Raw genomic sequence first — 22950 nt, forward strand, 5'->3', positions numbered from 1 at the left:
ACCGTCCAAAATAACGTGGAATACCGTTTTTTAGATACAAGGTTTTGTTTCGACAGTGATAATATACAGAATATATAGAATTAGATCGAATTCTTGCAAATTACATGAGTTATTTAACTGAACTGGAGACTATCAGACACACTTTGTTTGACACGCCATTGAAAGACACCTAAAACAGATTGACCTGACACGACTCCTCCGAGTATCCAGGCCTTTAGGCTGATGTCAGCAAATGTATGAACACCAAAAAGTCCAAGCGATTGTGCTTCACAGTTTAGAGATCCAGAGAGGCACACAGACTTTTCCTCCCCCCCCCACCAGGACACACACTTCAGTCACATGCTACATGAAACTCCTCCCAAAAAAGAGACAGTACAATGTACAACATGTACAACAGGAACAACACAAACAAAAAAATGCATTCTGGTCCTGCAGAAATGTCCCCGAGCCAGTGCAGTTCATTAGTGGATGTGTTAGGGAGCGCCAGCGCCCCCGAAGTGGCCAATATACCCGTTTATCTGACCCCATGCTGGTAGAGGGTGCTGATGGTGTCAGCAAGGAAGGCCACCAGACCACGATACAGGCCTCTCCAGTTCTGCCACTGAGGGTCCTCATTCTGAAACACACAGAAAGAATGTAAAGAGTGAGAAGGGCTGCGTGATAATCAAAATAAAACTGGTCTTTGGTCACAATATGAGAGCATCCTTTAAATGCTATTTATATACCATCACAGTTTAAAACCATAAAGGTTTTTTTTTTGCCAGAAACATAAGCCTTTTATTGTGATATGATTTCAGGCACCAGAGTCAATAAAATATCTAAAGGAATTAGGAATATCTAATGTTAGCCAGTTAGCTAACTTTAGCTAAGCTCAATGAAATGCAAGTCTATCAAAATGATATGATTTAATGCACCAGAAGCATTAAACAATGATATCTAACTACTAACTTTAGCAACTAGCTAACTTTAGCCAAGGTCAATAAAAACATCATTACATAATTTAATACCCCAGAGACGATAAAAATGATATCTAACGTTAGCCAACTAGCTAACAGCTAAGTTCAATAATACCACAATTATGTTTAATTGAGGGAGTCAAAAATTATGATCACGATGAAAATACAGTTTACATTACACCCTAACCACAGCAATTTAAACACCTCAGCCATTATTAGTGGAAGTCAAAACGTGACCACTGAGAGTACGACAACATCAGCTGGCAGCTCAGAGCAATTCTCTGTTCTCATTGTGATTACTGAGCGGTTGTCAGCCTCAAGAGTGATTTTCAATTATCAGTAAAGCAACTTCGAATAAAATCTCATTTGACTAATTTAGCCATCTAGCTAAAACAGTGCCTCAAAACTATTCCACTGCAGTCCCTAAACAAAATATCACAAACAACAAGACACAAAACAAGTTCTTGATAAGAACATAAACCTGGCTGCCAAATAGAACATTGCTAATAAAAGATGTATCTTCCCCGTGTATGAGAAAGAGGGAGAACGTTAAAAAGACACAAAGCAATGAAGAGTTTTTGAGTATGTGTATGCATTTGTAAGGCAGAGCCAGACAGACAACGTCTGCACGACAGTCTGGTGAGGTGCTATTAAACAGCTGCTGTGAGTCATCCTCTAAAAATAACTCCTCTCAACAATGAGGGGGCACAGATAGAGAGATCAGGAGTTGGACTAAGTGGGAAGGGGCAATGGAAAGCTGATGAATAACATCTACAATAACAAAAGTGGGCCATAAAACACTTAACACTGAAATAAGCAGGGCATACGTGCAGTCAGTGTGTAGGCGGCAAAACTGTGACTGAAAAGAAGTGCACTGACCGGCACGGGTCATGTGAGAACGCAGGAGTTTTAGACAACTGTGAACACGGCACAACACATCACTGGCTGTGAACTGATACACATCAGCTCTCTGCTAAAGTTGTCACTACAGAGTCCACTCTATCATTACCCAGCCTGGCTGCTGACTGTTAATTACCAATTAGACAACAAGTACTCATTCTGAAACTTAGATTTGACACTAAACAAGAGCATTTAAGTTACTTGTATACATTATTTAATCAAAAAAGAAAACTGTGTTGGTGTCATGTATTTTATAACATGAGAATGGTTATGCATTTTAATGTACTACTTTTATCTAAGTTCAATGGTTCACATCAGTGAACGGTACTAGCTCTCATTAACCACAGATCTTGGGTTTTTATTGCTGTTCTGCTTTTACATTTAAATGCATTTACATAATCGGTTACATTTACATTCAATTTACATTTTGTGTAGACAGGTTCAAGTCTGCACTTCTGTCTTTCCATAAAAAGAGTGTTCATACAACAATAACCTCTAATCAAATTTAAATCATAATGAGAGATCTCTTCTCTGCATGAACTCGAATGTGGTATCGACTGAATGTTTAGAATCCACATTTTCAACAGAATTTCTGTTATTTGCTGAATTTAATATAAGTAAAACATAACGTGTGGAAAGTTATGACACTTTTATATTTTATATTGAATTTTTTCCAATATGTTAAACTATTTTCACTACGAACTAACAAAATATGTCATTTGACGGGGGTTATTCAAACTTATGCATATGACTTTATGCGTTTTTATTTTTTTACTGCTGTTTATAACCTCTCACAACCTGCTGCCAACTACTGTATATTCTCTGATACACTATTGTTATTGTCTTTCTTAGCACATTTACATAATAATAGTTCTTATATCAGTTGTCTGTTCTGTAATATTACAGCCCTGTCTCGTACTGTCCACGTACATTGTTGTCTGTATAATTACACACAAATAAGAATGCAGTTTGATTACAGTGTATATTATGGTCTATACTGTTAATATCACTTATTGCTGCTAATGTAACAATTTCTTTATCTCTTTGCATGTCCTTGTCATACAAGGCAAATAACCCTTGACTCCAGAGAGTATCAGTGAGAAGACGGCACAGACCGTTCTGAACGAGAGAGCAAGAGAGAAGTTATTGAGTAGTGAAAAGGGGAGGGGGTAGTGAGCTGTGCTCTGCTGATCTCATGTGCCTGTGGTGGAAGCGCACTCCCCTATAGACACAGACACGCGCACGCACGCACACAGCTTTTGTTGATGTACACTGCTTGAGGAAGTCCCCGTAATTTCTCTGCAGGTTCCAAAGTAAACAACGCCCTTGCACAGTAAAAGTGCACCGGTATCAGAGTTCAGTGGGGCTACAAAACATGTCACGGTGCCTGCTCCAGGTGACTCCACAAACAGCTGGCTAAGCCCCACAACAAAGTTGATTTTACGACTTTACGTGTGTGTCTGAGTGAGATTGTGTGTGTTTGTGCAGGTGGCTGTATGTGTTTGCGCGAGGCCAAGGGTCTCAGTGAAACTGGTAAACAATGCTGTGCTATGATATTATGTGATTATGACGCTTTGCAAACTGTCCCTCCATCAGTAGAGAAGTCAAAAGCCAGTGCAACAGTCAGAGACCCAAGTCAAATGGCCATTAAATACAAGTTATTCTTTTTTCAGCATCAGGAAACATGTATTTAACAGAAAATTACACATAAGCCTCAACCACTGAGCATAACATCAAATGTATTAGTTATTTAGTGTGTCCACCCTTTGCCTTTATTACAGCTTCCATCCATTCAGACTTGCTTTCAGCTTTTTAAAGAAATCTGCGGGGGCATATTGCTATACTTCCAAACTTCAGTCCATTGCATTTTCATCTTCTTATGATCCAAGTAATTCCAAACACATTCAATGACGTTGAGGTCTGGACTCTGAGGTGGTCAGTCCATTATTCTGAGAACACCAGCAGTTTCTTGTTTGATTTTCAAGTTTTCTTTTGTCTATTTTCTTTTTCTCAGTAACAGTTTCTTGACAGCTACACATCCTTTCAGACCCATAGCGCTGAGTTGTCTTCTCACAGTGGAAGGATGGACAGAAAGAACTGCTGATTTCTTCAGATCTGAAGCAAGAGTGGAGCTTGATTTTCTCCCCTCTATCAAAGATGAAAGCTGTACTGTTTATTTGATGGTGTCAGATTGGTGGTCTACATTTTTTTTAAATCTTTTAGTAGGTTTTTGAACTCCAGTGCTGGAAGCATCTATTTTTCCAGTTATTTTCCTTTGACTCCCCATTTCCTTAAGTGGGCTGTTTACATCTAATGTACTCAGAAATAACTGCTAAAAATGAATAACTTGGACTTGACGACCATTTTGACTGGAAATTAAATAAACCAAGGAGAGTCTTTGACTTTTGCACAGTACTGTCCATCTTTCCCTCATGAATAAGATGCCAACAAAATCCTGCCTTTCCGTTTACTTATTTTTGCTAACAATTATGTTAACATAACTTGTTTATTCATGAGGAAACTACATACATGTTTAAACTGAGTAAATATAAGAAAGTAAATTCAATACATCACTTTTTTTTTTTTGCTGTACTGTATTCGTTTGTGCTGTCCTGGGCAAACAACGCGTAAATGTAAACATGTAGCAGGCGTGTGTGTGTTTCTCATGAAGGCTGGTGCACCAAGTGAGTAGTGGAGTAATGTGATGACATCATGTGTGTTTGTCTGAGGAGACGAGAGGAGGGGGAGATGGGTGTGTGTGGGGGAGGAGAGATTAGCCTCTGTTTACTCCAATGACTGACTCCTCACGCGATACAGCAGGGAGATTGAGAGAGGAAGGAAGGGAAGGGGGAGAGAGTGATAGAGACAGAGAGAGAAAGAGGAAGGAAGGGAAGAGAGAGAAAGAGAGAGACAGAAACAGAGGAAGAAAGAGAAAAAGACAGAGAGAGAGACAGAAATAGAGGAAGTAAAGGGGGTAGATAGATAGATAAAGAGAGAGAGAGAGAGAGAGAGAGAGAGAGAGAGGCAGAGAGAAAGATTGAGAGAGAAGGGCATTGGGTTCAACCACAACCGGAAACTTGACTCCAGTCACAACACCAGCCGTGGTGAATACTGCACTGATCCATTTACTAGAAAAGCCACTGGAGGCTACACACACACGCACACAAACACACACACACTTACATACGTTTTCACACACTGCCACTGACACACACACGCCTGGTCACACCCAACACCATGTACAGTGCAGGTCATCTACTGTTAAGCACATACAGGCTCCTCACCCTTCTCTGAAGGTAAACTGCATTCATCTCATCCCCTATGGTCCTCAGCTGAATGGCCACTCTGTGGATGGCTTGCTCCTCCGGCGTGGGCTCCTCCTCAGCAGGGGATTCTCTGCGGCTGGAGTCTGCTGAGGAACTGTGGCTTTCAGGCATGAGATCATGCAGAGGCTGCTGCGTCTCGGCAGGAGAGGACCGCTCCGGTTCAGTTCCTAAGACAGAAGACATGACATGACTGTCTAGCGGCCATCTAATTCCTGACAAATGCAATCAGATGATTTTAATTCCAAGGCTGAATACTGGTATATTTGTTAAGATTTATTAAGGTTACGCAAAGTTTACAAGGCTTGAGCACCTTGTCATTAGGACAGGGTGGGAATACAATCTTTAATTGAAACAGAATGTTTAAACCTTTTATACAACTTTAAAACTACAAAAATGTTCTTCATACTCGCTGGTTCTTAAATTTAACCTATGTTTAAAAACTATTTTATGGCATTACTATGGCCTATTTAGACTTATGTGCATATTTCTTTCAATTCTCAATATTAACTCCTTACAACGTCACATCAACTATAGAAAAGTGGTGGCCCTGCTTGGCAACCCACTGACCCAAGTGAATGACCAATTCACAGGGATGAACAGGCTGACTGTCTAATGGCAGCTGCGTGCCAACTCCAAAACCAGCCCATCCCCCACCCATAACGTCACATGCTCCTGCCTGAAAGTAAACCCTCAAACCTGCTCCAATCCCTGCCCCTGTCTCTAAGAATTAAAGGGCACCTCATGGCTCACCGCCATCAACCTTGTATTTTCTCCTTCAAAGTTTGACTGTAATCTCTTCTAATCTTCTTAATAAGTCTAGAATATGTGGGCTGGTGGTATCTGTGTGTTGCATGGACGCATCTCCCGCCTGCCCTACTGTAAATAACATCTGATGTTGTCTGGTTGCTGTTTTGGGAGCTTGCAAGATCCTGTATTGGAAAGTGCATCTTTTAAAAACAATAGCTAACACAGGTTGTTTGACTGGTTAGAAAACTTCAACTAAAAAATATTCTTGAGTATTGTATTGATGCCTTTAATCTATGTAAACAAACGTAAGCAAATAATGCCAAATGAAATGAGGTGAGAAAGCATCACACAGAGAAAAATCCACCAAAGATGCATCACAATTACTGGTAATAATTACATTATAATACAGTAACTACGCAGAAAGATACTTGGCTTAATTTTAAGCAGCCAACAAACTGGATGTGCAGTCGACCAAGAAAAGGCCTGTGATGGCTGGCGTGCTCAGCCCACATAAAACAAACAATGCTTTAGTTTGTTTTATGAGTCTTGACTTTAACGTAGTTCACAAATAGCTCCACAGGCACAGGAAACGCATTGCTGTGGGGATGAGCTCTGCTACCCAGGAGAATGTGCTGATCCGTAGAGCAGGTGACTTAACAGAGCTAGAGAGAGCTGTGGTGTTCTGGCTTGTTGCCAGGGTAACTGTAAGCCTGTGCAGCCTGAGATGGGTCCCAGCCATTGGTGGACAGGAATGAGGGGCGGGCGGGGATAGGGTGGACAGCAGGGGCATGGGGAGGGACCTGGAGCCTGCATCCTTTAAAAAGGGGGTGCCGACAGAGGAGCGCTAGGAGGGTTCAAGCGAGGCTACCGAAAAACGGAACAATGTGGGAAACGGTGCAAAAATATGGCTGACAGTTAGTGCAGGACCAAAACACAGAAAGGACACTGCTCAGTGCAGTGGGACCGGCTGAGGCTGTGAGTTGGTCGAGTTCAATGGGAAGCCACTTGCTCAGGGCAAGTCTCAACATGCCTCTGATTCTGTATTCTAACACTCGGCCACAGAGCGAGAGGGGGGAGCACTTCCTGGAGCCTCGACCTTGAAGCAAACCCACCAAACGCTCCACAAACCAATTCTGCCACTGTTAACCAGTCATACCTAAGCTGTTGCCAACTATATGCTCAGAGATTTTAACCCATTAAAGTCCATCTCCAGAGTTGTTTGAGTGTGTGCATGGTCTAGTGCAGAGGTCTTCAAATCTGGACCTTGAATCCAGTTTAAAGTCCTGTATTTTGTAAATACTGGTAGTTAATTGAACTGCTGATGGAGTTGATTGGCCACCAAGGGCACCTACCAGTGGCTACAAAATCCAGGCCTGGAAACTGGATTCAATTTCCGGATTTGAAGATCTCTGGTATAGTGAAATGTATCAGCATGTAGAATTGGAGCTTTCCATGTGCTGCTGTGTTTTCTATCACTATATAACAGAAGCACAATGCTGCATTTACTGTTGAGGGCACTGCATTAGTTTCACACATATTTACAATGGAATTAAGCTCGCTAAGGGGTTACTATCAATTTGTTAGATTGGAGTAACAAGGAATAATGATTTAAGCGTTAAATATATTCCTATATGTTTTCTTGTTGTTGTGACACATATGAGGTAAAACTAAATATTCAGCTTTGATAGGCCGTGTTCAAAGTAAACACGTTAGGAAATCACATCATATTAACAGAGAAGAGTAGATTAAAAAGCCGAAAGACCTGCAATCAGCACATGCTCAGTAATCTGCCGTACCTGTGTTGTCTCTGAGTGGGCCATCTTGCTGGTTGGTGCTGGGCAAGTTCACAGCATCTTGCGTGCGGGCATGGGGCAGGAGTACAGGGCTGGTCTGAGTGGCCATGGTCCGATGCCGGTGGCGGGCCTGAGAGGGTGGATGTGTGCCTCCGCTGGGCCAGGCGTCCCGACGCAGCACCTCCATCCTGCAGCTCTGTGGCGCCGTGGGAGTCTGGTTGTCCGCCCTGCTGTCCATCTGCGGCCGAGCCATAACAAACACCACCTGCAGTGAGCGGAAAAATAAAAAAGATAAATCTTTTTGTAGCAGCCAGCACTGTGTAGCTTATGTCACATGTATGAATATATATTTAACTTAGACTTGCTATGATAAAAGATCTATGATAGATAGGGGTCTAAGAAATCAAACCAAAACAGAATCAGGTTTCCATCTGAGGAAGCATTGCTGTGAATTCTAGTGAAGAAAAAGTGCAAAAGCTACCGTTTCTCGTGAAAATATAGGACAGACAGACAGATGAAGCAAATGCACACGGCATTAAGTGGTAACTGAGAAAGACAAAAGAATGTTTTTTTTTGGTTTTTTTTTGGTAAAAATCGTGTTTTCCTCTTTTTCTGAGTGAACCCATTAGCCTACACTTCTCTGGTCCGCCGCTAGGCGGCAGTACCGCGGCGCGTGCGGCTTGTTTGTAAACAAATCCGTGCAGGCGACGGCGGTTAGAAACACAGAATAACAACAGATATGAACGACACGGTCGCGATAATCGCACCCACGGCGTCGACAAAATGACCAATTCCACTCCACTCTTGTAATAAGAAACATGCAGAAATAGTAATAAGTGTCGCGAGGCGACATTTGGAGGAGGCGCGAGGATGACATTTCCACGTTGCAACATCGCTGTCGAGATCTTATCAGCGGGCTCGTTTGGCTTCAACGGCACTGCCTAAAACGGAAATTATGAAGCACTGGAAAAGTAGCGCCTGAGAAGACTTTAAACAGAGACAAGTGCACAAGCGCCGGGTGTAGACAGGAAAGAGTGGGGAAACGTGCTGGAAACTGACGAAGCTGAAGGCAGCTTCTTATTCGAATTTTCCCGTTCCACCTTAAACGGTGCAGCGGCTCAGTAGTTACGATCTAGGTTCAGGCGCCAGAATGTAACTGCTGCAGAATTTAAGGTGGAACGGGAAAATTCGAACAAAAAGCTGGCGAATAGGAAACCGACATAGCTTCGCTGGAAACTGACAGTTAGACTGACTTACGCTGCGCTGCACGAAACAAACTGGCCTGTCTCGGTGCCGCCTTCACACTAATCCTGAGACACTGACAGAAGTTGCAGAATAACTGAAATCGAGCCAGATAAACAGCCTACATAGTCAGTCAGCACAACAAATGCCAGCGGTAGATCACCTATATAACAGCTGCTTAACTTCAAGATCAGAAGAAAGAAGAACTGTGACTAACACAGCACACAACAGATAGAAACCGGTGGTCTGACAGCGGTTTAGCGTTAACCGTTAGCAGTCTGGAGCGAGGAGGTGGCACACCGACCCACAGTTAGCAAGCCTTAAGTTGCCGAACAACTCGAGAATGATTCACCGTTCATGCGTGCCAAAATAGGCCTGCCAGTGCTTCCACTGACAAAACATCTTCGCTCTTACCTGTTACAGACAGCTGTTTAGGAATCGGCAGTTATCAGTCCAGTGCTCAGCTTTTACCGATGCGGCTCTTGCTAGCGGGACACTCTCTGCGGAAAGTAGTGCCGCTTACTCAGCGCGCATGTTTTGATCCACACGAACAACAATGTTATTCCAGTTTCTTTCACAGGATCTGCTGCCGAGTTAGTCCGCGCATGTCATGCGATTGTCGTCAGTGTCGTCAATATCCGAGCTGTGCCCAAAAAGAAGAGTCGGCTGGCGGCTTCTGTTGTTGTTGTTGTCGGTGTAGGAGCAGTAATGACACGAGCACCTTTCACTCCACCGTCACGGCCTCTCGCGAGGCCACGCCCCTCTCCATCAGTCCCACAACAAGTCCTGACATGCTCATTATCACCAACTACTACTTTTTCTTCCTCCCTCTTTTTTGTTTGCTTGCTACAAATGTTTCCTCTTCTTGAAATGTCACAACACTTTGAGCGTCGCCGCTTTACAGTCACACATTTTTGGCGCTTTCTCGCTGATTAAGAGCCGTGCTCACATTTACACTCTTAAAAAAGATGGTTCTTCAGGGGTTCTTTACTTTAGTAAAGGCAAGATTTGTATTTAGACTCATGAGTTTTACACTCTTTTAAAAGTGTTTCTTCAAGGGTTCTTCAGTAAAGAAAATGGTCCTATATAGAACCATGAACACTCAAAAACCCCTTTGCATGCTAAAAGGTTCTTTAGATTGATGAAGAATGTGCTGTAGATGGTTCTATATAGAACTGTTGTGAAATAGGTTCCATATGGCACCAAAAAGGGCTCATTGTTACGATGGTAAGCTTCGCTCTTAAAAAAGATGGTGCTTCAAGGGTTCGTAAATAAAGAAAAGGGTTCTGTATAGAACCATGAACACTCAAATAACCCTTTACATGATTAAATGGTTCTTTGCATTATGAAAGAGGTCCTCAGATTGAGGGAAATTGTGCATGAATGTGCTACAGACAGTTCTATGTAACACCCAAAAGGGTTCTTTTATTATTACAAGCTTGACATCATAACATTTTCAAAAAGGTTCTATATAGAACCATGTACAGCACATTGTCTATCAGTCTGAAGAACCCTTTCATAATGAAAAGAACCCTTTAATTATGCAAAGGATTCTTTGAGTATTCATGGTTCTATATAGAACCATTTTCTTTACTAAAGAACCCTTGAAGCACCATCTTTTTAAAGAGTGTCATAATAGATTTTTTTTCAGTGCTATATAGAACCCTTTTCCACATACTTCTATATAGAACCATCTACAGCACATTCTCCCTCAATCTGAAGAACCCTTTTATGATGCAAACTAACCCTGTAATCAAGCAAATGGTTCTTTGAGTGTTCATGTTTCTATATGGAAGCATTTTATTTCTTAAAGAACCCTAAAAGAGCCACCTTTTTAAGAGTGTAGCATAACCCTTTGGTGCTGTGTATTATATAGAACTATATAAAACATTCAATTAAATTCATTCTCCTTCAATCTGGAGAACATATCGCCATGCAAAGAATCATATATAATCATATAAGAATCGTATAAGAATCATATAAGCATGCAAATCATATAAGCAGGGCGATTACAAAAACCCTTAAAGAGCCATCTTTAAGTGGGGGAGAGGGGGGGCATTTCGGTGCCCAATTTTATGCTCTATGCTGTGGGACTCCCCTTTCCCCATGTTACTAAATTCAGTGGACAGATATGCCCATGACTCACTCTGTGGGGGACAGGTGCTCATCTACAGAACCTCATCTTCTCTGTTTTTGTACCACAGTGCTGCCTAGTGCCTGAACTTGTCACCAACAGTAGACCTTTCCAAAAACAATAGTCCCTTAATAAACCTATTCTTTGTATAGTTTGAAAAGACATAACAGACTTTATAAGAAATGTTAACTTATGAAAATTCTGATATTCCAGGTCATTTTGTTCCCAGTACATACATACATACATACATCTTCTAAACCACTTATCCTTCTGGGTCGCGGTGGGGTGCTGGAGCCTATCCCAACTGTTTCCAGTAATGGAATATTTTTTTTTTCCAGACCAAAATCTGTGCAGTCCAGGAAAATCTTGAACAGGTGGCAGCACTGCCAGTACAGAGCCTCCAAGGGCCGTGGTTAAAAAAACACAGTAATGGTATTGGGTTCCCTTGTAATGATTTTGCGTTCCCTTGCAAATGTTTTGCGTTCCTTCTTAATAATTTTGTGCTCCCTTGCAAATGCAGTGGATTTTAAATGGAAATGCCAAACTTTTGTGAGTGAATGCAAACGCTTTGCAAGGGAACACAATGTTCTTTTTTCGCAAAGGCTCTTTAGGGGCTTGGTACTACCAGTGCAAACGAACTCTGAAACATTAATCGAAGCTACTAAATGAACTTAATGTCTGAGCCGTCTGAAATGGTTGAAATGCCAACAGCCTACAAAGTCAGTTATTACACTCAATACCAGTGTTATCAGATTATATTCTGAGAAAAAAAATTTGCATTTGTGGCTAAATCACTAGATGATAAACAAAAATAATGACAGCGGTGGAGCCACAAACCCTTTCAGTGTTAATCAGCAGTTTGGAGCAAGTGTCATGACTCAAGATATAATCGATCTAAATCTAATTGTTTCTTCAATCTAATTAAGGGGTACAGTTATAGATGTAACACTTACACCAATTTTATATTTATTTATGTTTTTAGACTTCTGCTTTCTTTTTGGTCTGTGGAAACAAAGAGTCAGCTAAGAATTTAGCTTTCAGTACACTAACCGAACTTTAATAGCAAGACTTATCTTCTGGGCTACTTAAAACATTCCAGGCTTACATGCAGGCCTGTTGTAGCTGAGATTCCTGAAAATTGGCATTAAAGTGGCAAATGAGTAGGCAGAATCTATTCTGTGGTGGTTTTAGACTAACAGACTATGCCTGGGCTTTACAGAAGGACTATACGTAAGTGTCAAGTTTAAGGTCCTAGCGAATAGCTGGGCGTGATGCAGCTCTTAGAGAAACCAGGTTTCTATAAAATGTGAAATCATTTTTGTTTTTATTCCCTGTTAATCATTTTTCACATTTTTATACTTTGCATGTGAAATAAAATCCCATCAGTTTGCATTTGGCCTAAGATAGCAACTGGATGGGCTATGCTAAGTTACTAAAATGCTGAAAAAGCACTTTAATCTCAATAATTACATGATAATAATATCTCTTACATTAATTGAGTTATGCTAATTGAGCAAGTGGAAATCCCCAATGAATGCTCCTTTGCCCTTTAAGCCTTTGTCCGTGTATGCGTGTGTGTGTGTGTGTGTGTTGGGGGGTGGGGGGGGGGTGTTGGGGGGTGTTGTATTGTTGGTGTTGTGTGTTGCATTTAAATCGAATTGGTCGGTCGGAAACAGCAGCTGCTTTGCAGACCCTGTGTGGGACGGAGGAAGCTCTTCTGCAGGGGGAATCCCCAAAACAGGTACATGTCCGGGCCAGCAACCTCACATGCACATGCAGTAGGGCTGCTTGGCTGCAGTGGATTAACAACATTAATGACTCTTAAGATTTATGGACTTAATATTACATATAAATTAATTTAAAAAGATTAGGAAGGAATGAAAGTCATAGTTTAAATTAATGTTGAATGTTGTGAATAGAAATACATAGAAGTGCATGGCAGCAACATGTAAATCTACCTTTACTTACATCTACTTTCCATGGAATGAGGCTAAAAATAGCCACTTTAGAGGAAAAAATAAATCTGACAGAAATAAATAACAAGGCCAGCAAGTGTGTAAACAGAACAGTTGGGCAGGCACACTGCACACACACAGTTATTCTCAGATGTGAGGATGAAACACAGCAGTGCAGAGAGTCAAATTGAAATGCATTGTGTTTAGTTAAAGAGGAGCTCTACCCGTTTTCACAATTCCTGCATAATTCTGCGTAAGTTGTAAACAAAGTCATTTAGGGTGTTTTGATGTGAAATGGCGATTTGTAGAAAAGTCTCTCGACTCAGATTTCTTAATAGTGGTGATAATAAGAACCAGGTATCTCAATGTCTACACAAATATAGCCATTTTATTTACTGTTCAGAATGACCATTAAACCTACACGTCTTCTGAGTTTTTATAAATGAAACTGATAACATGAAAATAGTGGTAAATCTGAAAAAAGTTTTCTTTAAGGACTAGTTTGCCTCATAACAACTTTTCCACAAGGAGTGTATTTTGAAAAAAAAAGTTTTAGGCCAAAACCTATTAAATCAAAATAATATCTCAGGCATTAGACAGGTGTATTCATAGCTCTCTGATGTAATGTCTTTCTTTGAGGGAGCTTTTAGAGGCATTAAACTCTTCAGACATCTAGTTCCTGTCACCATCACAGTGAACAATTCTGACTGGGTAAGTTTGTCTAGAATGGAGCATTTCACATCAAACCACTCTGAATGACTAAATCGTAATGTCCCAATTATGTAGAAATGGAAAATCTGTGGAATGTCCCTTTATCAGTACTTTAAGGACATTGAATAAAGTGCATGTTTAATTATAAAGTGAGCATAATTAGTCTTGTTTAATTGGATTTAGTGCAGTGTAGTATGTGGAATATAGAATAAAAATATGGGATATTATTAACACACACACGAAACATTTACACAAAAATAAAAATACAGGGTACTGTATGGCAAACGAATCCCTAAAGAAAATGTATTTTTTTCAGATTTACCACTATTTTTACCATCAACATTATATATAAAAACTGTGTAGGTGTAGGCTGAGTACACACACAAACACAAACACACACACACACACACAGGCAGGAAAGACCCTGGACATGTAGGCTAAGAGTAAATAAATAATAAATAGATAGTAAATAAAATAGCTATGTTTGTATTGTAGACATTGTGAGTCCTGGTTCCTTTCACCACCACTGTAAAGAAATCTGAGCTGGTTTGTGGTTGTAGTTTCTCTACAATTTACCATTTAACAACCAAACGCTCTGAATGACTTTGTTTATGTCTCAGGCCATTGAAGTATGTATAAGAGTTGAAAAATCAGTGGAATTACCCTTTAACAATCATCAGAAAAACAATATTTCATGATATATTGACATATTGTCATTGTCATTGTATGACATATTGTCTTCCTCTACTGTGTTGTATGCTCACTTTGCACAGATATAATGTGGTCTTTGTGATGCAAGGATAATGAGGCCAGTGCTGAGTAATAGGCTTTACTAAGATAAACACATGCATGTACACAAATGTGATGATCTAAGTGTGTCGGCATTCGGTCGCCTAAGCCGTATTGTATTTAATACTTCTTCACTATGAGTCATTCAGGCCGTGAAAGGTGATTATCCTTAGCTGTGCACTTGTTCAACACAAATATCCAGATCAAATATCTGATCCTGACACTCTGTCACATGAACTTACTGTCAGTCATTTATTAGCTAAAGACTTTCAGGAGGACAGAGAATGGGTCCGACAGCGTGTGTTTGTCTGGTTGAGGGTTTGTGTGTGTGATGGCTAGACTCGTAACCATAACAGAAGGAGTCCACACGGTTGTGTGTGCAGAGAGAGTGAAGCTCAAGTTTAGTCTGACACAATGACATCATCCATTATCTTACAACCCCCCCCAGCCCTGTATCTGCTAAAGTAGAACTCCATCTCCAGCACTACCCCTCCTTCACTCTACTTTCACAAATTAGTTTTCATTGCTGTCACTGTAATTGCCTGCTAAACAGTGCCTGTCAGAGGTGGCTGAAGTGGCACAGGGCAGCAGCTGCCTCTTCTCATAATGTAATGGGATGGTGGTGAGAGACAGACCCGAGAAAATGATTTACGTGCAAAACACACAGCTCCAGCACACAAAGCAGTGGATGGCTTTAGCTCCATTTACAACTGTTTAGATAATAATAATAATAATAATAATAATAATATAAGCTTTATTTCAGTAGCAGCTTTCATACATTAAATGACCCATATCATGGACATTTTTTGATAAAAAGTATACACTGTTAACACAGGTTCAAGGTTCAGGTTCGCTCCCCAATGTATACAGTCTATATATAGACACTAAATTGAAATTGAAAACAAGCAGAACAATTAACAGAAAATAAAGATGATTAAAACATTGAACAAGGAGGGAAATAATATAATGTATAAAATTAATGCAATAGTCAAAAGCATGATACACAGCAAAAACAACAAACAAAAAAAATGCAAAAACAAATTTTCTGCTCAACCCAAACATAGTTGTTTAACTAAGACAGGAGTGTCCAAACTATTTGTCATGGGGGGCCAAAGTGCAATGTTTGTAGAGGGCTGACAGCCAAAAAAGACAAAAGAGTAAACAAATAAAGAAAGTAGGCAGGTTTCAAATGGAGTTTTTCAATTTTAGAAAATTGCACTTTATTCTGTGACTAAAATACTTTAAAAATACAATTTTAAGAATGTAATAATTTACATCAGTGTCAGTGGAAAATTTGAGGGACGATGAAAGCAACTAGAACTGAGAGCACACTTTTGGTAAAAATTAAAAAAAAAACTGCACAAATCAAACCTGATCATGGTTCCTTGTGCGCTTATGACTAAATAAGTTCAAGATTTATAAAAAATAGAAGGAAATCTAGAATTAGGGCTCTCACTATTACTCAATTAAGAGATTGCAATTTTCCTTCTGTATTTGTAGGCAATTTGCATAATAATAATCCATTTGTTCAGTTCAATTGGTCTTTTTACACTCTTAGAAAAAACTACCTTTCAGGGCACACATGCTGTCACTGGGGTGATACGGCTTCAGTACCTTTAGTTACACTGAAATAACATTCTTAACTTCTTTCAAATGTGTACATCGGTTCCACGTGAATAAAATATTCAACTTAACTCTTGACAAAAGTGACATGAAAGAAAAAAGCAATGTTGATGTAATGTATTTTATTCATGTGAAACCGATGTATAAACTTAAATCAAATAAAGTCAGCGCCCTTTTTTAGTGTAGAGAACATAACTGTAACATATTGAATTGCACATGACTCCATACACACTACCTTGACTGTGGGCTTTCTGCAGTGGTGGTGATAGGAACCAGACGTTCAAAGTGTTTAACACCCCTAAAAGCTACCTATCAGAAAGCTATTACATGAAATGGTTATGAATTTTAAGAATGTAACAATTTGTATATAGTATAAAAATATTTCTTTTCTCTTATTGAGTGATGGGCTAATTTTCTGACAGGCCAAATGAAATGTAAGGCATGTTTGGTGAAACCACATAAACAAGTTTATTTGAGATTACTTGACACCTCAGTGTGGCCCAAGGTGAGTAAGTTGTGATTTAGACAGGTAGTTTATACCATGCTAATTAATGGAGTATCACATTACATTTGAGGAATGTATTCTTAGATATTCTTAGAGAACCTGCGATTTTGAATAGCGACAATATTATCTAGAGCAAAGAAAATGTTGCTTTGAACTAATGGCAGAACCTTTTCATGTAGGCTGCTTTCATTGTTTATAACAGAAGTTAAATAATATAAACACTGCACAAATTTTTCACTCTTTGTTTGGGTGTCTTATTTTTTTCTTACAAAACTTTCTTTCCATAAACAGAAGTGAGAGGAAGAGACACAGGCTGGTTTCGGTCACCTTCAGTGTCAACCTCAGTTTCATTTATACGTGTTTACATTGATCACAAATGCAAAACATTACATGACATCATGGTATACATAGTTTATTCTGTGGTAACCACATTAAGCTGTTATCTGCCTGTCTGTGTTTGAGGATTTGCTTCTTCTCTGCCAACACTGACAAAAGCTGAATCCCTTGGTTTTTAATGGATTGAAAAACTTAGAGTTATCTCTTAAAAAAAGATGGTTCTCCAAGGGTTCTTTCTATGTTGAACCACAAACAATCAAAGATCCATTGCATGTTTAAATGGTTTTTTGCCTGGTAAAATGGAGGTTCTATATAGCACCAAAAAGGGTTCTTGACATCGTAACAACAGCAGAACCCTTTTTGGTGCTATATAAACCCTATACAACACAGTCTTCATCAATCTGAAGAACCATTTCACCATGCAAGGAACCTTTTCAGCATGAAAATGTGTCTTTGAGTGTTCATGGTTCTATATACTATATACTATAGAACCCTTGAAGAACCATATTTTTCAGAGTGTACCACTTATTTTAGTTTATACTGTATAGACACAAAACATGGAAAGATTGGCCAACATGTTTGGATATAGGATTTGGTAAATTACTGTGGACTCTGGTGTATGTTCTCCCTGTTTAGACAGAAATACCAATAGAAAATAAAATCTTTTTTTATGCAGGTGATATCTAGATAGCTCTAGTGTCTAGATTTTTCATGGGGAATATGTTCACAAATCTGTATCATGTGTCTTAAGGTAATATTTATTATGATACCTTTATACTTCCAGTAATGCCTGTCAGTTGTGAAGCTCTGTCCTTGCAAAAATATACTACATACACTCAGCAAACATGAGCTTCAGAAAATGTGTTTACGAAAGCGCCACCCTTTGGCCTATCAGTGTGAGGCTTGGCCTTTGCCTTGCCCTGTATTTGTGGCTTATAATGCAAGTATATGGGTATGAAATTGGAATGTGATATGGTGGGCTGCTCTATTGTGCTGTGAAATTTCATACAAATTCATCAAACAGTTATAAGGGCTGACATAAGAACACATGGCATAAAAAGAAAACCAACACAAACAACAGCTTGTATATTCTAAGAAATAACCCCATTGACAGTGATTATCAAAATGCATTTCTCAGGTAGAGATCTCAGGTAGAGATTTTAATACTGCATATAAATGGAAAAACAAGCCATACTACCTTCTGAACCAGTCAAGGGTGTATTCCGGCTATGTGGTGGGCAAGTTGAACTCCTGAAACCCAGTTGTAGTTTAACATCTTCCGTCAGTGGAAAATTTGAGGGACGATGAAAGCAACTAGAACTGAGAGCACACTTTTGGTAAACATTTTAATGAAAAGCCTAACTGCACAAATCAAACCTGATCATGGTTGCTCATGCGCTTATGACTAAATAAGTTTAAGTTCAAGATTTATAAAAAAAATAGAAGGAAGTCTAGAATTAGGGCTCTCACAATTACTCAATTAAGAGATTGCAATTTTCCTTCTGTATTCATAGGCAAATTGCATAATAATAATCCATTTGTTCAGTTCAATTGGTCTTTTTACACTCTTAGAAAAAACTACCTTTCAGGGCACACATGCTGTCACTGGGGTGATACAGCTTCAGCACCTTTAGTTACACTGAAATAACATTCTTAACTTCTTTCAAATGTGTACATCGGTTCCACGTGAATAAAATATTCAACTTAACTCTTGACAAAAGTGACATGAAAGAAAAAAGCAATGTTGATGTAATGTATTTTATTCATGTGAAACCGATGTATAAACTTAAATCAAATAAAGTCAGCGCCCTTTTTTAGTGTAGAGAACATAACTGTAACATATTGAATTGCACATGACTCCATACACGCTGCCTTGACTGTGGGCTTTCTACAGTGGTGGTGATAGGAACCAGACGTTCAAAGCGTTTAACACCCCTAAAAGCTACCTATCAGAAAGCTATTACATGAAATGGTTATGTATACTTTGCTAAATATCTGAGACATTGTTTTACAATAGTTTTGAGGTACAATTTTGGCCTAAACTGTAAAATGTGGGATTTTTTTTTCACTTTTTTCACTTCACATCAAAATATTCTGTTCTATCGTTGGAATTCCTCTTCCAGTGGTACACAATTGGACTTTATGGATCAAGTTGTACGTTTGAGGGTACACTTATATTGTTTGTACCTTGGGGGATTAAAATTTACCTGGACAATAACCTTTTGTCTGAAACTCTTTAAAAATGATTCTTCAAGGGTTCTTTAGTAAAGAAAATTGTTCTATATAGAACCATGAACACTCAAAGAACCCTTTGCATGATTAAGGGTTATTTGCATTGTGAAATGGTTCTTCAGATTGATGGACAATGTGCTGTAGATGGTTCTGTATAGAACCTTTTTGAAAAGGGTTCCATATAGCACCAAAAAGGGTTCTTCTATTGTTACGATGTCAAGCTTCACACAATAGAAGAACCTATATATATATAATTCTGACACATATTTTATATATTTTTCAATGAAGTCTTTTTAAAAGCCTTCCTCATTTATCATTCTCCCAAAATAAGCTGATCTAGAATCATTTAAGAGCTACAAATGCCATTTTATTGGCCACTTTACTCAATTAATTGTCAGATTAAATCTGTAGATTATTAATTATTTACTCTATTGTTCCTATAATCAATAGTGACATTTCTGTTTGAATTATTGTTACCAGTATACAAAATGGAGAAACGTTGCTTTGCCAATTTTGGCAAAAATAAGTAAGTGCAACTAATAAGTAGCTCCATAGTAATGATGGCACCTGTTGTGCACTAAGAGATGCTGCAAAGTGTCTTAGAATTTGCATACACTCTATTCCATGCAACAAGCAACCTATGGGTTTCACATCTTCAGTCATATCCTTAATGACATCAACTAAAGTTCTCCATGGCTTCTCTGGACAGTTAAAGCTCACGTCTGTATAAGCAGCAGATAAGCGGCTTGTCTCAGCGATGGTCAGTCATGCATATGTTACAGAGGCTTTAGGTTAGGGGTCCTCAGGCATTACCTCATCATCATTATCAGGGATCAGCTCACACATGCCCGTGGACTGAGCAGGGCTGTGGAAGAGGAGGGTCAGTACTGATGGGGGTTGGCGGCTCTGACAGACTGTTGTCAACTCCAGCTGTTGCCTTTGTGACCTACTGTGACCCCCACAGACCGGATAACAATGGTTTGTTTTCATGGCAGTATCTTTAACATAATGTGGAGGAATGTCATGTTTATGCATGTGGGGTTTTCCATCCCAGAGGGCCTTCCAGCTGACTGAGCAAGATTCAGTTTGAGCTGCAAAATATGAAAACAATGCAGTAATGTAATTAAAATCAATAATTAGTAAATAAAAAAACAACATGTAATTAAAGTACAATGTTAACTGCTTGAGGCCACAGTCTGTTCTCATAAACAACTGAAAAAAATTATAGTTCTCACTTTCAGTCATTTCAAATCTGTTGCATAAACTATATATCCAAGAGTTTGTAGACACCTGCTTATCCAATGTTTCTTCTAAAATATTGGTTTCTTATGCTGTTTGTCCCCTCTGTGCTACAGTCTCTACTCTTCTGAGAAGACCTTATACAAGACGTTGAAACATTGCTGTGAGGAATTTATTGCATTCAGTCACAAGAGCATTAGTGAGGTCAGGTACTGAAGTTGGAGGATCACAAACACCACTCCAACTCATCAAATAGTCAATAGTCCTCCATCACTCTGCTTCCACTGCTTTACAGTCCATTGCGGGAGTTTTACACCTCTCTAGCTGGTGCTTGGCATTGAGTGTGATGACATTGGACTCATGCATGAGCAGCTCCTTCAGAGTGTCTCATTCTATTGACAGTGCTTTTCTATGTAGATTATATAAGCTGTGTACTCCCAGTTGTGCATCTATGTTGCTGAATTCACTAATTAGAAGGACTGTCTGGATACTTCTGGACAAATAAGCAGAGGCATAGCCAAGTGGTAGCCAGAGGTGGCCAGTGCCACTCTGGAATGCAGTATGGCCACCCTTTTGACCACCCCAGATATGGAAAGTAAGACAGTCAACCATCATCAATAGCCATCATGAATAAAGCATCAGTTATGCTTATTATGGTGAAAATCTGCCACCAGGCGAGTTACCAATCCATTGTGAGAGCCTGATATGCTTAAATGAATGATTAGCATATCTTGCTAATGTCCCTTCAGCAGTGCTGCTCTGTGATAGTCAACCATGTGATATTAAGATGAGTTAACTATCAAAAATTAGTCAGCTATAATCATTTATCATACGAATGTCTTTTTACAGTTGAATACATACAAATGTTGTAGATTAGCTTATACAGTGCTGTCTGGCTAGCTTTATCATTAAACTCATATATAACATGTAGTGAATGCAACTTAAATGAATAACTCCTATGGCCTGTCTATGTTAACTCTAACATTAATGCTTATGCAAAAAGGTAACGTTGTGCATTGAAAAAAAAATTACTTTAAATATATCATTGCCCCATGAATGATGAAAATGCATTACATTGGCACAATTTTGTCTTTCAGCTTACGTTTGGCAGTAGTTGTATTGAAGTAATATTGTATTCATGTGGTATTGATGGACAGATTCAGTAATGTACAGAGAAAAAAACAATGCACCAATTTTAATACAGTAAAGTTATTTTATTATCTTCATTTTTCCTTATCAATGTGCCATCCCAATAAAATCTCTGGTCACCCTATTCTGAAAGTTCTAGCTACAATCCCTGACTGCAAGCCTTAATTATGGTTTCACCCTGGATTACTACTTCCTTTACACATGCATTAATTCAGTTCTGCTGAAATTTAAATACAAGTAAAGCTGAATGTGAGGTTTCAGTTGTCTTCAGTTGCAGCTGCCTGCAGGCTCTCATATACATTTAGCTAAACAACCAGTGTTGGGTATTTTGATCACTCTGACTTCACCTGCTCTGCACATTTAATTTCAGGTTTACCTTACAAAGTTAATTAAGTAGCACACTGTGTAGCTTGTGGTCTGTCTGACAACTGATAGCAGACTGAAGTGAGGTCGGCTGAGTTGATGCAACTGGCTAAGCACGCAAGGGCCACAGGTGTTTTGTTTACTAAATCGAAAAAGGATCCAGAGCAAAGGGGCTGAGAATGACCTGTCACATAGCATGACCAAAAGCGTTGTTGTCAAAGTTGTGGATAGAAACAGCTAAATGTTATCTGTAAAGTGACCAGAAAATTAAAAGGTCATTAGAGTCATAATCGTTTGCAGCAGTGGTGACAGGAACCAGACGTCTGAAGCATTTAATGCCTCTAAAAGTGATGTCACATCACACATCTAAACTCAGAAGAGATGTGTAGGTTTACTGGTCATTTTGGATAGTTAAAAATAGCTATATTTGTGTTGTAGACATCAAGGCCTTTGGCTCACTGTAAAGAAGTCTGAATCGGTAAGTTTCACTATAGTGCAACACTTTGAATCAAACCACCCTGAAAGGCTGTTTTCATCTCAATTATTTAATAGAATTATGCTGCAATTTTGAACAACTGATGGAATTCCTCTTTATATCATACTGAAATGATGTGAATAAACATTGTGTACAGTGTGAATAAACTTCAACTTCCAGAATGTCTGTATTATGTAATGAAAAAAGGATTCAAACACCTGTGCACTCCATCATCTTCTACATTTTACAGATTTCTATCTCTTCTTTTACAAAATCTCCTCCACCTTTTCATACAGTCCTGATGAGTCACTGTCTCTTGTGACACGGGGAAGAAAAGCGTGCTTCTCTTTAGCTCTCCTGGGCTCCTTTGTTGCTAATTGTTGGACTGTCACAACAATTAGGTCACCGCCGAGTGTGTGTTTACAAAACCCAGTAGGACGTCTGTGCCAGGGCTCGAACCTGATACCCCCTGACT

The 22950-nt window shown here is 39.3% G+C and overlaps 1 protein-coding gene across 1 annotated transcript; it reads right to left on the bottom strand.

The window, feature by feature from the left end:
• Positions 1 to 366: 366 nt before the first annotated feature.
• bbc3 (BCL2 binding component 3) lies at positions 367 to 9750 on the bottom strand. The gene is made up of 4 exons (XM_036561371.1): positions 9379 to 9750; positions 7726 to 7987; positions 5141 to 5349; positions 367 to 616 (listed from the first exon to the last, which is right to left on the bottom strand). Exons 2-4 carry the CDS (start codon positions 7973 to 7975, stop codon positions 515 to 517), a joined length of 561 nt encoding a protein of 186 aa, XP_036417264.1. The 5' UTR covers positions 7976 to 7987; positions 9379 to 9750; the 3' UTR covers positions 367 to 514.
• Positions 9751 to 22950: the final 13200 nt, after the last annotated feature.

The sequence above is a fragment of the Colossoma macropomum genome, unplaced genomic scaffold (genome assembly GCF_904425465.1).
Source record: "Colossoma macropomum unplaced genomic scaffold, Colossoma_macropomum, whole genome shotgun sequence".
NCBI lineage: Eukaryota > Metazoa > Chordata > Actinopteri > Characiformes > Serrasalmidae > Colossoma > Colossoma macropomum.